We start from the raw sequence: 16,337 nt of genomic DNA, 5'->3' as shown, positions 1-16,337 counted from the left end.
GAACAATGTAAATCTATTCTAGTAGACCTCAACAATGGAATTATGATCAGTAGAAATGGCCATGACATGGGACCTTTAAGATTGTCTGCTCCTTGAGCTCTGTGATCATTTATGTGGGCTCTAATCTGAGGTGCTTTAATTTGCGGTTTCTGAGGCTGGTAACTCTTATGTATTTATCCTCTGCAGCAGAGGTAACTCTTGCTCTTCCTTTCCCGGGGGGGTCCTCATGAGAGCCAGTCTCATCATAGCGTTTAATGGTTTTTGCGACTGCACTTGAGGATACATTCAAAGTTCTTGACATTTCCCGGATCGACTGACCTTCGTTTCCTAAAGTGATGATGGTCGGTTGTTCCTCTTTCCTATAATATGGATTACAACAGCAGTCAAATAGGGCTTTCCACTCTGCACTAACTCTACCTCTTCACAAAACAACTGATGGTGTCAAACACATTAAAGGCCCAGTGAAGTGCATTTTTTTGCACCAAAATGAAATGGCAGTTTCATTCCTTACATATCATTGTGCCTGTTCATGGCTAAAATAATTTTTAATAATTCATAATTAATGAATTAATGAATTATTAATTTTGCCATCTGAGCCTAACGGAAGTTGCAGACGATAGTGGCTGTGACGTCACAAGATGTACCCAGTTGCGATTGTAAACATGGCGGAGACTCTGGAAAGTGATACTAGTGTGAGAGAAATGATGGATTTGGACAGCTTTTCGGACAGGATAGATGAGGAAAGTGATCAATCTGGTGCACTTTGAGAGCAACATTAAGAGATTTATGGATACAGCTCTCAACACTCATATGAAACATATATTTCAATAATCAAAAAACATTGGAAGGATTTCTTAACCTATTTTATACAACTAATATTACATAGATGGAAATATTTGTTTACATAGATGACCAAACCCACTGAGATAACTTAGGCTACAGTTTACCTCCCTGAGCTAACGTTATCTCTCTCAGTCCCACAGGAGAGCACTCTCCCTCTCCTTATTGTTGAAACAGCTAATCTCCGTTAGCTCCGAGCTAGCACCAGATGCTAACAACAACCCTGTAACTCTGTCAGTCTCTCTTTCTCTCTCTCTCGAATCGACCACTGGCCTTTATTTATCATGATCAATCAAAGAATCTACGAAACAATGACCCCAGCCAGGCTCACCTTCATCTTTTGGGAACAGAAACATCGCCACTTCGGCAGACTTGACATTACTACAGCCAGCGGCAATGCATCGTTTCCCCTGTGTTTTTCATCCCTCTTTCTTCACTGTCGCCTCCATTGTCAGGTTTTCTCGATTGAAAATCACTTCCAGTCGACTCCGACACACTTTCCAGGAAAATACTAGCTCAAAAACGTTGAGAAATTCGACTTTGAAAAAGAGAAAAAACGAACGGTGGTGAATGTAAACAGTGCAGCGGCGTCCATCTCGTGACGTCACACAGTAGATTGCAAGCCACGCCCACGAAGGCGAAGGTCGACTGCAGATTTCCCCGGAAAATTCAAAACTCGTCAAATTTGTTGCTATTCCAACATTTTTTGATATGGGTTCCAATGGACAATTTTGGTCATTACTATACGTATTAGCATAACAGATCATGCACAGGTGCACACTTCACTGGGCCTTTAAGAAAACAAGTAATTCCACACATTGACTCTTGACAAGGCACACGTGTTAATTGAAAACCATTCCAGGTGTCTACCTCATGAAGCTGACTGAGAGAAGCCAATAGTGTGCAAAGCTGTCATCAAGGCAAAAGGGGGCTACTTTGAAGAATCTAAAACAAAAGATATTCTTAATTTTTTTTTTATAACAGTTTTATGCTCACTAGATAATTCCATATGTGATCTTTCATAGTTTTATGTCTTCAGTATTAATCTACAAAGTAGAAACAAATTAAAATAAACAAAAACCATTGAATGAGAAGGTGTCCAAACTTTTGACTGGTACTGTATATAAAAAACACACATATTTTAATATTTAGCAGGTTCCTTCATCTATAATCATTTATACGAGCACTACTTTGAACATGTACAGCAGTAAAATGCAACATACGAAATAATCAAGAAACATCATAAATTGAACACTGACAGGGAAAATTTTACGGCACCATCATTACTTTACACAAGAAGGTGCCATAAAATAATCTGTTAATACTTGCATACTTTTACTTAAGGTTTGAATGCAGGATTTTAATTTGTAACCGAGTATTTAAATTATATACTGTAGGCGTAGTGTATCTGTGAACGATCCCAAATATAATTCATTGTTTACATTGCAACTAGTGCTACGCCAGAAGAAAAAAACCTTTTTCATTATTAACTGGAAGTTGAAAGGGGCTGGGCTACATGAGGTGAATTGAGCCAACAAAAATACACAATAGGCGGGACTAAGAAAGATAATGTGAAAATATAAAAACAACGGCATTAATTAGGGCTGCAAAATGTCTCCCATTTTAATGGTGAATAGATTTTTAAATGCTAACACTTAACAGTTTGTTCTGACTGTGTTTCCTGTTTCCTGTAGATGTCCAGCTGCTGGTGGTGGTTAAAGAAGAGTTTCTCCCTGACCAGCAGGAGTGGAGCACCAGTCTGGACCAGGAGGACCCAGAGCCCCCCCCACACATTAAGCAGGAACAGGAGGAACTCGGGATTAGTCAGGAGGGAGAGCAGCTTCAGGATCTGGAGGAGGCTGATATCACCAAGTCCACTTTCACTCCTGACCCTGTGAAGAGTGAAGATGATAAAGAGAGACCTCAGTCCTCACAGCCTCATCAAAGACAAACTGAACACATGGAAACAGAAGCTGATGGAGATGACTGTCGAGGACCAGAACCAGCCAGGAACTCAGATCCAGAGAGCAGTTTACAACCAAAGACTGAGGACGACACTGATTACTCTTCTGAACCTGACTCTGGAGATTCTTCTGAACCTGACACTGAAGACAGTGCTGATTGGAAAGAGACCAGAGAACCTGCGTCAAGCTCAAACTCACTGAAAAATAGAAATGAATCCGTCAGTGATCCACGACGTAGTGCTGAAAATAAACCATTCAACTGCTCAGTCTGTAAGAAAGCTTTTTCACGTAGTGGACATTTAAAGGCACACATGATAATCCACACAGGAGAGAAACCACACAGCTGCTCACTCTGTAAGAAAGCTTTTTCACAGAGTGGAAGTTTAAAGGCACACATGATAATCCACACAGGAGAGAAAACCTTTAGCTGCTCAGTTTGTACCAAATCTTTTGCATTAAGTGGAAATTTAAAGGCACACATGAGAGGCCACACAGGAGAGAAACCACACAGCTGCTCAGTCTGTAAGAAAGCTTTTTCACATAGTGGAAGTTTAAAGGGACACATGAGAGTCCACACAGGAGAGAAACCCTTTAGCTGCTCAGTTTGTACCAAATCTTTTGCATTAAGTGGAAATTTAAAGGCACACATGAGAGGCCACACCGGAGAGAAACCCTTTAGCTGCTCAGTTTGTACCAAATCTTTTGCATTAAGTGCAACTTTAAAGTCACACATGACAGGCCACACAGGAGAGAAACCACACAGCTGCTCAGTCTGTAAAAAAACGTTTTCACGGCGTTATCAATTAAAGATACACATGAGATCCTGTTTTCACCCACCTGCAACCAATTCAATAATAATCAGTCATGTTCATTTCGTTTACCCCTTGACTCGACTATTTCTTGTTTAATAATTGTTACATCTCCTCAGGACCAAGTTCCTTTGTCCTGCCTTTCACCTGCTGATCACCCACTGCTCATTTAAGGATGACTCACCTTTACAAGGGACCAGCTAGTCTTAGTGTCTTAATGCAAACGTTTTGTAAAGTGATGCTGGACCAAAAACGTGCTGTTGTGTGCTCTCAGTAGGACGGTGTCTGTACTCAAAGTTTGTTTGTATTAAATGAGAGCTTCACTCTGTTTATGTTGTCTAAACAATGCCAACAGAGCGATACGTCTTCTTACCAGCAGATGGCATAAATGTTACATCATCCAGTTCAACTGTCATCCACATATTAATGATTCAAAACAGCAATGTGTAAGATATGGCAAGTAATTGACTATTTCAACAGAATTTGAAGAGGTTACAGTCTTGAGGCCATGTCCAATATGTTTATGTTTTGTTTGATTAAATCTACTGAAATGAGCATTCAATGACTAAATGATTCTTAATTACTGTCATTACATCATGGGTTTGCATTGCAATATTAGAACTAGGGTTGGGTATTGTTTGAATTTCCACGATTCTGATTCCGATTCTTAACGGTTCTCAATTGAGATTCTTTGAGGGGCAGGGTAAAAAAAATTATACATGCTTCATCCACCAAAAACATTACCTTTTAATCGAGAAACTTTTACACAGGTTAGTTTACAGTAATATTCACATGAATCAGTCTGTTTATATTCAGTGCTGTGTAACTGTAACCTGAGAACCACTGAAGCTACAACAGTGCAACAGTCCAACTTTTAAAGGAACCCCCCCCTCCCCCCCATTTAAAAACTGTTCTTGTTGAGACACAAAACAAGCTTATATCTGCCTTCTCAGACATACCGGGAAGAAATGTTTGAACATTTTAAAGGAAAATGCTTCAATCTGGTGCACTTTAAGCAGAATTAGATTAGATCTAGGGGGTACAACTCTAAACACCCATATGAAAAAGAACGGTTTACATTTTAATAATTAAATAAGTATGTGAACATAACCAATAACCTACCATAGCCAATAACAAATACATGTAATGTATTTAATTTTTGTTGTTCATTCATATCTTATTTTACCTCCAGTTTAAAACGATATGTCTGGTTTACTGTCCTATAGTATACATTGGAAAGATTTCAAACCTGTTTTATCCCAATAATTATAAAGGAGTGCCTTGGAAATATGTGTTTACATAAATTGTGAACAAAACGTTTGAGACCCACTGAGATAACTTAGACTAAAGTGAACTATCTAAAGTCAAGAGTCCTTTACCTCACTGAGCTGTAGTTATCAGCCTCTCAGTCTGACTGGAGAGGACTCTCCCTCCACATTATTGTAGAAACATCTTCTAATATCCGTTAGAGCAGCTAGCACCAGATGTTAATAGCAACAGCACTGGTACCGGTGCACCCTCCCTTTCTCCCTCGCTCGCTCCCACGCTCACTCGCACTTTGGCTGTGAGCTGCGGGCGCCGGATAAGCCAACATCCCCCATTTTCATCACTTTGAGAACCCATCGTACAGGGCAAATGAAAAGTGTAACCGGGATGAAAAGGGTGTCACATTTACTTAATTATGAATGTTGTTACATCAAGGCTGAAAATTAGGATGAGCACCAACGGTCAAAACATTTTTTTTTCCTCCCAGAGCTGTCAGCGCAGCGCATCCACAGATCTGGCGCCCTAGGCGAACATCTATAACGCCAGTGCGACGGGCCGGCCCTGGTCTCATACGCTGTAGGAAGTGTAGGTACAACGCTATATTTCCTGCCCCGCCGCAGTCATACAGTAGGTTACGGAGAGCGGCGAGAAATATTTCCTCACGCATCAAAAAGCGGAACCGGAATTCCCATGTCTAAATGATGCCGTTGGAACCCAACCCTAATTAGAACGCATTAAGCCAAACTTTATTTCTTCCAAGTTGCGGGTGTTCATTGTTTAAAAGTCCGCTGTTTTTCATCCAAGCTTCTACTTTGTGCTCCGATAATGCTGAAAGTATCTGTTGTGTGCTTTACCTGCTCCAGTAACAAAAGGTTAATTCACTGGATAGAGACAAGAGATAGTGGATGGATCCAGAAAAGAACCAGAAGATAGTCCGTATAGGTTTCTGAGCCTTCAGGTTCTGAAAATGATCAGGGATAGAGCTAGAAAAAAACCTGAATAGAGCTAGAAGATTGCCAGTACAAAGCCAAGAAAGACCCAGTAGAAAGACAGGAAGGAGCCAAAAGAGGTTATTTTTTTATTAATATTCAAGCTCTTCTCAACCTCTTAAACCCCACGGACCCGCCAAAGGGGCGAAATCACAAAATCTGCAAGCAAAAGCGTCTGAGGGCTTCTTGAGATGTAATAAACTTTGAATGTTTTATGTCCATGTAACGGGAAGAAACTCGGCTAACTGAACCTTCTTTTTTTTTTTTAAACCCACAATGCTAACTGAAAGCCTCTGAATTAGCAACGAGCAAAAAATGCTAACAGATTACTGCACATAAACTCACTCATATAACCCTTATTTAGCTTTTCTGCACATCCAACCCATCGATTCGCATCGTGAGATGACACAGAATCGTTTGGTACATACATTATCACTATGATAAGAACTTGCGGAGGTTATAACAAGAGCAGATACAGGGTATCTGCAGGATTCATAGAGATGAATTTACTACCTTTTACTACCTTTTTTACTACCTCCACAATATTTTTTACTACCAACACGACATCAAGCAGCAGCCCTTTTTGGACTACTAATTATAAGGTATTAGTGTGACACTGTCACACCCGTCATACATATCAGGTACACTAATGTTTAATTGTGATCATTAAGTATTGTCATTGTCAATTGTGTTTTTTTTTGTAGTGTTGAGTTGACCCTTAGCCCTAATAAAGTGAGTAATAACCTTGACACTTCTTAAACACATATCACTTAACAACCATAAATATTAATAATAAAGTGTCACATCACACACACTTACTCACAAACACGCATTCTCTCACAAACACGCATTCACACACACACACACACACACACACACACACACACACACACACACACACACACACACACACACTTAAGCAGTTACTGGTGCGTATTAATGAAAAAAATTGAAAATCAATCAAATAAATAACTTTAATGAACAATATGCTCTGAGGACTACAGCTTTCAAAGATCTGCTTCAATATAACATTCACCATATTTAAACACAATAACGTGTGTGAGGAGTGCATGTATGCACATGTCTGTGGGTGCGCCTTTGTATGGATGTTGTTGTTGTTGCAATCTACATTGTATCTAAGTGAATCATTTAAAACAATAACTGTAGGGGTGTACGTGTGTGTGTGTTTGTGTGTGCGTGTGCCTGCATTCGTCTGTGGGTGTGCCTGTGTGCAGTTGTTGCAATCTACATTGTATCTAAGAGAAACATTTAAAACAATAACTGTGAGGGGTGTACAGTCACAGAAGTCTCAGTTGTGAGGACTTATCTTCAATTATTTTCTCCAATTTGCAGAGCTCTTCTTTTTTTTCTTTCTGCCTTCTGCGAAGGGTATTGGACTTGATTATCAGTTCAGCCATTTTGGACCCAGCCTTTCCCTCAGCCTGCTCGGCCAACTTGTCCGCGTCCTTTTCCAGTGAGTGACAAACACGGCGAAGTACCTCTTCCTGTCTTCTGAGGTCCAGAAGCTCCTCCCCCACTGCCTTCCTCCTCAGAGCATGGGCAGCACTCTCTCTCTTTTTCTTTTCACTGTCAAGGTACAGTCTGTACTGGGATCTAGCTGATGAGGCAGAGGCAAGGAGCTCCTTTGTGAGGGGCACTTTCAAAACACCACCACAACTGTTGATCCTGTCACAAACTAGTCTCAGTGATTCCAGTGTGCGGTCATGGAGATTGCATGTCTCCACCTCTTTGTTCACTGAAAATCCTCTTTCCACAGTGGCTTGGCCATGGGAAAGAAGGAGGAGACTCTGGCAAAACTGCAGCAAGTCAGGGTAAGGCCTGCTGAGGGTTGTGTAGAAGAACACATCAAGGCGGTCCTTCAGTGGCTTGAAAGCCAGGAAACGTTCATCCCGTCCTTCCACAGAGGTCAACGATTCGAACTGTTGAATGATAACATCACCTACAATATTGACAAAAACATAATCATTAATGACATTTAAGTACATTTCAAAGTAGAACACCCTTAGAACATGGCCTTCATTTGAATGACCTTCCCTGTCCCTAGACATACTGTATTTTTTCTTACCAGCTGGAATGCCACCTGTCAATCTCTTTCCCTGAAGGAATGTCTGCACTACACTCTTCATTTGCTTGATGCACCACTCCGGTTCTTGGTGGATTTGTGTGGGATCAAGGCATGCAATGTGCCTAACCATTGGAACCTTTAGGGGGGATTTGTCTTGCAATTTCATGACAACCTTAACAAGGCACTGCAAACATTCTTTCCTGAAGGTTAGCAGAGAGAGCTCCCCTATCTTGCCTCCTGGTTTGCTCTGAAGGGCCTAACAAATAGAGAACATTAATGTTCATACAAGGATATTTATTTGTCACATATATAGAGATACTTGTGTAAAACCTGTGGGGAAAAGATGTTGGTTGTCTGCTCTCTGGGTGTGTGTGTGTGTGTGTGTGTGTGTGTGTGTGTGTGTGTGTGTGTGTGTGTGTGTGTGTGTGTGTGTGTGTGTGTGTGTGTGTGTGTGTGTGTGTGTGTGGGTGTGGGTGTGTTTGTGTGTGTGGGTGGGTGGGTGGGGGAGTGATGGGATATGTGAGTATAGTTCAGGATGAGTTCAGGATGCATAAACATTCACTGCTATGATTGGAAATTAAACTATGACAAGTTACACATTTAAAACAATCCTAACAATTTAACCAGAGTGAGAAAGAGGTTTGGTATATCCTCATGGCTGTGGTTCAGTTTAAGCCTCAATGCCAAAGGCCTGGTGGTGAAGACCACTGAAGTTTGAAAGATAACCATTAACAACCACACAATTACGATAGCTATATTGCTTACCACAGAGGTGGTTAAATAATGCCCAATGTTACTCATTCATTTTCTACCCTAATAGTTCGAAGTAACTATTTATTTGTGCCGACAGCACATTTCATGTATGACATTGAAAGTATCTGCAGTAATTACCTTGATGGCAGATTCAGCACCCAGGCCGATGTCCACATTTTTCAGAGCCACCCAGTTCTTCTCCTCAGACACCTGGATTGTGATAAGTTGCAGTGGGCTTCGGTCCTGTATAAGTTCCCTTTTAACAAATCGCCGCAGTAAAGCCTTAAAAGAACAACAAAAACTGTTAGCAATCAAGTCACACCTGTCAACTGATACAGTTTAATCACATTCAAATAAAGACAGTTACTCTACAGGAATTACATTTCTTACCATCAGGAGTTCTTTCAGATCTTTAGCAAAAAAGGGCAGCACAGGCTCGTCGGTCTGATATTTGGTCAGGAAGGGGTTGAAGCTTCGTGCAACTGACAAGAAGAACTGGAGCTTTGGAATTATCAAATTATCATCCCGTGCTGCCAAAATGATATCATATGACGCCGTGTTTGGGTTTGTCACCTTTTTCTTCTGAACAGCATCAACATATGTTAAAAGCACAGGCCAAATGTCGACAGCTCTCTCAGCCACAGGGACATTTTCCACCCATCTGTGGCCACAGAAAGATCGGGGAAAGGTAGAAGATCCTGTGGTGGCGGTGTAATCTTCTCTACGGGCAGGAACATTGTGGAAGATGTAGTGCATAGCTCGCAACAGTTTGTCTACCTGCCATGTTGCGAATCCTGCCTTCATGGCATTGTGGAGGGTGTGCAAGCCACAACTGCCAACACTGATGAGTTGTGCATCCCCATGAAGCTCTGAATGTTCGTTCTGAAGGAGCTTCAGCAGCTTGAAGTTGACATTTGGTCCATCCATACTGACAGACAGCAGGTGTCTCAAGTTGAGTTGTGCAACACATTCCTGTGAATTGTCACAAAAAACAAAGTTTATTGAAAATTTTAATCTGTCCTGTGGTTTTTGGTTATTCATAAAATAGACAATAGATAGACAGTAAATACAGTGCCAGTAAGTATAAGTCAAACGTGTTTCCCCCTTTGTAGTACCAGTATGCATCTTTCAGAAATATTAACCAAATCCTTCATCAAAATGTGACCCTGCAAGGCGAAACCAGTCGCTTTGGTAAAATGTACAAAACTAAGTTATTGTTCTCATATGAACGGCCATAAACTAAGCTTTCCAACGATATGTATATTGAGGCTATTGCTAGAACAATCGTTAAGATAACTGTATCCAAAGTGGCATGGTTCTCCTGTCATGATAATGCTAGAAGAGGAGAAAATCACCTTTTTAAGCGGCGTTGACAAATGGTATGACTGCTAATGTGTTGCATCTTCACCGGGCTTAACAGTCAAAACGTATGTTTTTCCGTGATTTGTCCACGATATGAAATGATATGTAGACTGTATACTGTCAAATTATGCGAAAACATGAAATTCAACATTTTAACCCGGATGTTTGTTTACCGTGGATTTTCTCAAAATAGCATTGAGCGCAAAGCGACTGATATCGCCTTGCAGGGTCACAAAACACACCCGACACACACGTCGTGTAGGCTAAAGCTTAGGCTAACTATGACATAAACATTTTCAAATGGGCATATAACGACAATAAGAAAGAACAAACAAGAAAATATCAACTCACTTTAATGCTTTGCAGCAAGTCTTCAGCCCTTGCATGTCCAAGAAACTGTGACCCAAAATATGAAGACGTCACGCGGTCATCTCTCCAGAACCGAACGTGAATATCCATTTGCTTCTTCTTGGCGGACTGGTTCAGAGACTCGTCAAACATGACAACATATGGCCCAGAAGCATTGATGCTATTTATAAGAAGCTTCTTAAAATGTGGAGCAATGCCAAATCCAAGGATATACGATGTCTTATCTTTGCCACAAACAAAACTTTTGGCTATGTCGGAGTCAGTGAACATGTTTTCGAACAATTCCCCAATGCCCTCATTCGAATTGAATGAATGATGGTTAGCTGCTGTGTTCAGGCACCAGAGAACCTCAGCCCTGAGGGCTGATGTTTGTGGCGGTAACGTCTGCTGTTTGGCTATCGCAGCCGTGGTGGTGCTGGTGGCACTGGTTTGCTGCCGAGGTGGTGCGACTGTTGCTGATAAGTTGGCATGATCTGCCGCGATCTGTGTGGTGCTGCTGCTAGCATCGCAAAACAACGAAATCGGCAGCTGTCCCCCCCTCACCCGAAGCCGCTGCTGGTGTATAGCCGATCCACTGTGGGACTTGATAGCAGTAATGCCGTTCCAGGTAACATTTATAGTTTTTTTGCAGACACTGCAAAATGCTTCACGGTCATTTCCTATGACGGGTTTAAGCCAGTCTTTATATAAGGGGTCATCAACCCATAATTGCGAAAACTTGCACTTCCCCATTTCACACTAAATTTGCTCGAATTTGCTAACATCAGAAAAAGTAGACTGCAACTGTGGCAAAAGGCGGCTCTGCTAACGTCAATTGTTGGAAAAAGGCGGAAAATGTTGTAAGCGTCGCTGATAGGCTATGAAGTCCACACAGGTTACCTCTACGTCATTGCTATCAACTACGCCTCACTCAGGTCCTGTTAGCACCGTATATATTTTTAAACTACGTAGGCTAGATGAAATTCAAACATGCAGACACAAATAATAAGCAAACAATGGAAACTCATTATATATTGAGGCAGAGTTTTAAAAAAATTACTACCAAGTCAAATTGCGTTTGTTACCTTTTACTACCTTTCAAGGGCCTTAATTTGGGTAGATTCTTTTTACTACCTTTTACTACCTTTTACTACCGCGCGGACACCCTGAGATATCAAAACATGTGGCGCTAGGTAGCTAAAACCGCTAACATGGCCTACCTTGGTCGTTGTCTGGTCAAAACTGGTCTTCAATGGCATTACAACGATAAAAACGCTCCTGAAGTTAATCCATAGGTTAATCCAATGTGTCTGTGTCCCTTTCAAATGATTTCTGATAATCCATAAGCAATAAACCCTGCTTTTCAGTTTCCAGATGTCGGAGCGAGAGATAGCTTCACTCTCATGCAAAACTACATGCGCAAAGCCCCCACCTTTTTGTGTTAACGTTGGTGTCTATGTGAAAACTCCCCTTTGACTGTAGATTCAAGCAATGGACAGAAAAGGGTTTAACAGCCATATGCACGGTTATCCAGAAGGGAGAAATGAGAAGCTTTCAAGACCTGAAAAACCTCTTTGACCTAGAGAACAAAGATGTATTCAGATATATGCAAATGAGGGACTACTATACAAAAAAGGTTAAGAAAAATTAAGATGATATACAACCTATTGTAAAGATTATTGCACAAGCTTACCATGATGATGTTCCCAAAGTTGGGTCAACCCTGTATTCATGCTTGATGAAGCCAAAAAGATTCAACACTATGTAAAAACTAAATGGGAAAAATAACTAAACGAAAGGATCTCAGATGAGATGTGGTATGATATGTGGAAAATGCACCAGACCACTACACAGTCACACGGATAGAGAGAATTTCTATGGAAAAACCAAATTTGTTTCTTTTACACACCCAAAATCACTAGTAAACAAACAAACACCCAACAATCATGCTGGAGACTTTGTAAACATCAGGAACCTCACCAGGGGCGTTGCCTGGACCTGGAAACATTCGGGGCTTAGCCCACAGTGGCGGCGCTAAAGTCAAATGTTCTACTGCAAGACTCCCCACAAGCACATACACAATTGCGCCATCTGGTGTTACAAACGTTTGCCTGCATTAGCTTTGTTACGGCAATGAATTGTGGGAGATTCTCATAGCACGTGAGGATCTCTTGAGGGTAAGGTGCCTGTATTATCTCGGTGGACAAAATGCATCTTTTTATTTTATAAGGACAATAACGTACTGTTGTGTTTGTTTAGTTTAATGTTAATTGTTTAATGCTCACAATCACGGCAACATGTTTTTTGTGTGATTGGCTATTTGTTTTATATGATTTATCAACGTGATCATCAATAGCTAATCTGAGCAACAGAAGCCAGCTCACGTGTCCTTTTATGCTGTCCATTGAAATGCAGGTATGTGAGTTTTGTACACCAGTTTATTTATGTTTAATGTTGCTCCACATGATGCCTCGACTACAAAGTCTTCCAAGTTTCTACGCTTCTTCCTCTGTGTCACAGTTTCGGGAATATCAAGATCATTGCACAGGGCCTTGGTCTTGTCATAGACCTCATGTGCTTTCTCGTTACTTCGGTAACTTTTCAGTGTGTTCTCAACTGCTGTTTTGTAATCCACTGCCTGCACCAAGTCAATTGTTTCTTTCTGCAGGTATTTGTGCAAGCCCTGAGTGGTTGAGAGCAGTGTCTGGAACATGACAGCATTTAGATGGTACTGACATTTCAAAGCTTGCTTTCCAGTCCCTTTGCTAGAGGGGCTGAAAGGCTCCCTAAAGTCTTGATCAAAGCAGGGAGGTTTTTGACATGCCCAGTTGTTTGTCCCCTACCTCTAGCTGCTTCTGAAATGTTTGCAATCTCTGATGGTGGACAAGAGATGTGGAGAAGAAAGGGTAGACACTCCAGGAGATCAACTCAGGTATGTGAGTTTTGTACACCAGTTTGTATAAGTTTAATGTTTCACATTGCTTGTGAAAAATATACTACCACTATATGATCACTGATGTTTTGTTGTTGACTGGTCACTTATTTTGTAAAAGAGATAGCATGTGAGGATCTCTTAAGCAATGCAGCTCACGTGTCCTTTTTATATGCTGTCCATTGAAATGCAGGAAAGTAATCACCAGCTCTGAGTGATCTGTTGCCGATGGGACACTACACCAGAGTTACATAAGCAGAGATAAAGTGCTATTTTTGGGGGAACTCACCTCCTCTGGGGTCCCCCAGGAAGATTTTTTTTAAATATTGAAGTTAAAAGCATCAATCTTGTGCACTTTGAGAAGAGATATGGATACATCTCTCAACACCCATATGTAAAAACAAATCTCAGAATCAGAAACGGGTTTATTATTTAAAAAGACTTCATTTTCCAATTAAATCATAAACTATGTCAAATTATTACAAGTTGTTATTAATCAGAAAAAAGGGATGGAAGGAGGACATTTTTTTTTTTGTTCATTGTAGTCTCCATTGTCGTTCTTTTCTGTTGTATCTCCTTCTTGTGTGTCCCTTTCTCCTGTTCTCCTTTCTTCATCCTCTACTCTGTTTGGCTCATCTGTGATGACTGTGTAGGTAAACACAAACAAGTATGTAAATCAATCAGTTTCCAGCTCTGTCAAATAAATGAATTTCATGATACACACATTTGTCTTCATTAAAATGAGTGTCACCACACTGTCACAAAATGTAATACTAACCAATTGAAAAAAGTTACGTTTACATTGGAAACCTCTTGTAGATATCACTGTTAAGAGTAGTTATCTGCTAATAGGACAGAATCATTCCTATACAAATGCAGTTTGAGTAATTCACTTAAAAAGCTAGATAATGTTTGATCATATCAATTTTAAGATGGGGTTCAAGGCTTAATATTTGGGAGCATAGTGTCCCTTGTCCCCTTTCAGGAGCCCCACTGGATTAGCTTTGATCGGAAATATTTGTATAAAAAGGTTTTTAACTGGCTGTCCATCTCATAATGTTCACATTAGCTGTCAATAGGAAATATCAATCAGAAGAATTATAATTTCATGCAAAAATCTGTCGCAAAAAGAGGTTGCACATTTAAATTCAGGTGTTGTTATGGCAACGTCAGTGGCCAAACAGCCACATTTACTGCTGCAAATACGTTCAAACAGCAAGCAACTATGCCACCATTTCAGCTGACTTTTTCTCAGAAATACTGTCACATAACATCCATATATTTCAGTGCTAGGTTGATGCTTAGCTAAGCTAACTGAAACACTTTAACTGACAGGACTCAGGATCAACTGTGTACTGTAAGGTAGCTTCTAGCTTCAGAGCTTTCTTTGAAATCACCAGGTAATGCTAAAAAACACGACATTTAGATTGTATGACAAAGTGTTTATTTAATATATCTGGCTAGCTATAGCTACTTGCTAACGGTTTAGCTTACCCGCGCGATCCAAAGTAACGTCAACGTAGCTATAATTTATGCTTTGCTTACATGTTGACATAACTTTTAAGTTTACTGTCATTTACATACCTTGTTCACCTGGCTCAGGTGGTGGCTCTGGAGTTGTTGTGTGAGCCACCACTTGAGAATTGCCGTCTTTTTTATTAAAATGTCTAATGTCCATCTTCTCCGCGTCCGTGGCTGAAAGTTTAAACACTGTCACAGAGGAGAGGTACGTGCCTGTCAGCCAATAGAGAGGCGAAGTCCCTCCCCTTCCGGGAGCCTCCATGGGACCCCGGAAGCGGAAAATTATACATTGAAGTCAATGGAGAGAGAAAAGTTATCTTTTGATCCCGTTTGAATTGTGCCACGAATGACACATATGATGTTTGTCAATCTTAAACAATCATTTCCATGCAAAAAAAGTCACAGTTTGTCGTAAAAATGCTGAAATATAAGACTATGAATAATACGCAACTAGAAAGACTACAAATCCCAAATGCATTCTGGGTCGCGTAAGTGATGTCATAGGCGATATTGCTCCAAGACTGGTTGTGACTCGCAAAGCAAAGAGGAAGAAGAAGACTGATTTATTCCCTCCAATAAATATAAGAGATTGCTCCAATAAATTCACTTTTACAAGATGCCTGTGTGCTTTGTACGAGGTTGTAATCACAAAAGAGATCATACCACTTGCTCGTTCTATCGCTTCCCGTCTGATGAAAGGACCAGGAGTCGTCGGACCAAACATATTGGGTAATATACATGTTTTGCATGGAACATAGTCAAGTTAGCTACCTAGCTAGTAGCGAGCATGTTAGTTAGCATTATATTACATTACTTAGCCTTGTCATTTGTATTAGCCTTAACATGAAGTAAACCAAAATGTTAAACAGTAAGAGTAGTCATGATGGTAAGTATTTTGTGAAACATTTGAAGAGTAGCCTATCGCCCCCTCCACCAGGTGCTAAGGGGGCGGGAGGTAGGCTAACTCCACATTAGTATCAGCGATCTTTTCTACTTAATGCTATCTGCACAAATGGTTAACATTGACCATTAAAAGATCAGGCAGTTCAGGGAGAGTCGAAGGAAGGAAGGAAGGAATGAAGGAAGGAAGGAAGGCAGCTTTGCATGACATTCTTCTGGACGTGTTTCATTGTGATGACAGTGAGAGTGAGTCAATCTGTTTGTTGGAAAGACAGTAGTTGAGTGATTACTGAGAGAAAATTATTAAAAGAGATAATTATTCAGTGTTGTTTCTTTAAAGTGTTGTTACTGACCTTTTTCTCTTTTATTCTCTTTACCTCACCTGTAACTGCTGAGACCCTGAGGAACATGCACACTGACCTGCTCTGGAAACCTGATTTCCACTGTACGTAATAGTATTTGGTTATGGTATATTATTTATATACATCAAAAGCACAATGCACCCCTCAGAGACACACATGTATTGAGTGTGATATTTTGCATTGGTCATGCGAAATCATCTTTACA

General features: G+C 40.6%; 3 protein-coding genes and 1 long non-coding RNA gene across 5 annotated transcripts in view; 1 reads left to right on the top strand and 3 right to left on the bottom strand.

Moving 5' to 3' along the window:
- Positions 1-4,168, top strand: part of LOC307018629 (uncharacterized protein) — an 18,931-nt gene extending 14,763 nt beyond the window's left edge. Inside the window, exon 2 of the mRNA XM_079648960.1 lies at positions 2,535-4,168. Within this exon, the coding sequence (XP_079505086.1) occupies positions 2,535-3,712 (1,178 nt within the window). The 3' untranslated portion in view covers positions 3,713-4,168. The remainder of the gene's footprint in view (positions 1-2,534) is intronic.
- The window catches only part of LOC307018626 (uncharacterized protein), a 143,176-nt gene that overhangs the window by 84,450 nt on the left and 42,389 nt on the right, over positions 1-16,337 (bottom strand). The gene's annotated exons all lie outside the window — the stretch shown is intronic.
- On the bottom strand, positions 6,829-11,579 carry LOC307018620 (uncharacterized protein). The gene is made up of 5 exons (XM_079648952.1): positions 10,421-11,579; positions 9,098-9,679; positions 8,846-8,989; positions 7,955-8,210; positions 6,829-7,828 (listed from the first exon to the last, which is right to left on the bottom strand). The coding sequence occupies exons 1-5, from the start codon at positions 11,168-11,170 to the stop codon at positions 7,167-7,169; spliced, it is 2,394 nt and encodes a 797-aa protein (XP_079505078.1). The 5' UTR covers positions 11,171-11,579; the 3' UTR covers positions 6,829-7,166.
- On the bottom strand, positions 13,889-15,067 carry LOC307018637. The gene is made up of 2 exons (XR_013802465.1): positions 14,934-15,067; positions 13,889-13,994 (listed from the first exon to the last, which is right to left on the bottom strand). It is a non-coding gene; the product is annotated as an uncharacterized lncRNA (long non-coding RNA).

The sequence above is a fragment of the Notothenia rossii genome (genome assembly GCF_949606895.1).
Source record: "Notothenia rossii genome assembly, chromosome: 9".
Taxonomy (NCBI): domain Eukaryota; kingdom Metazoa; phylum Chordata; class Actinopteri; order Perciformes; family Nototheniidae; genus Notothenia; species Notothenia rossii.
Note: the sequence above shows the minus strand (reverse complement) of the source record. Positions and strands in the feature narration are given on the sequence as shown.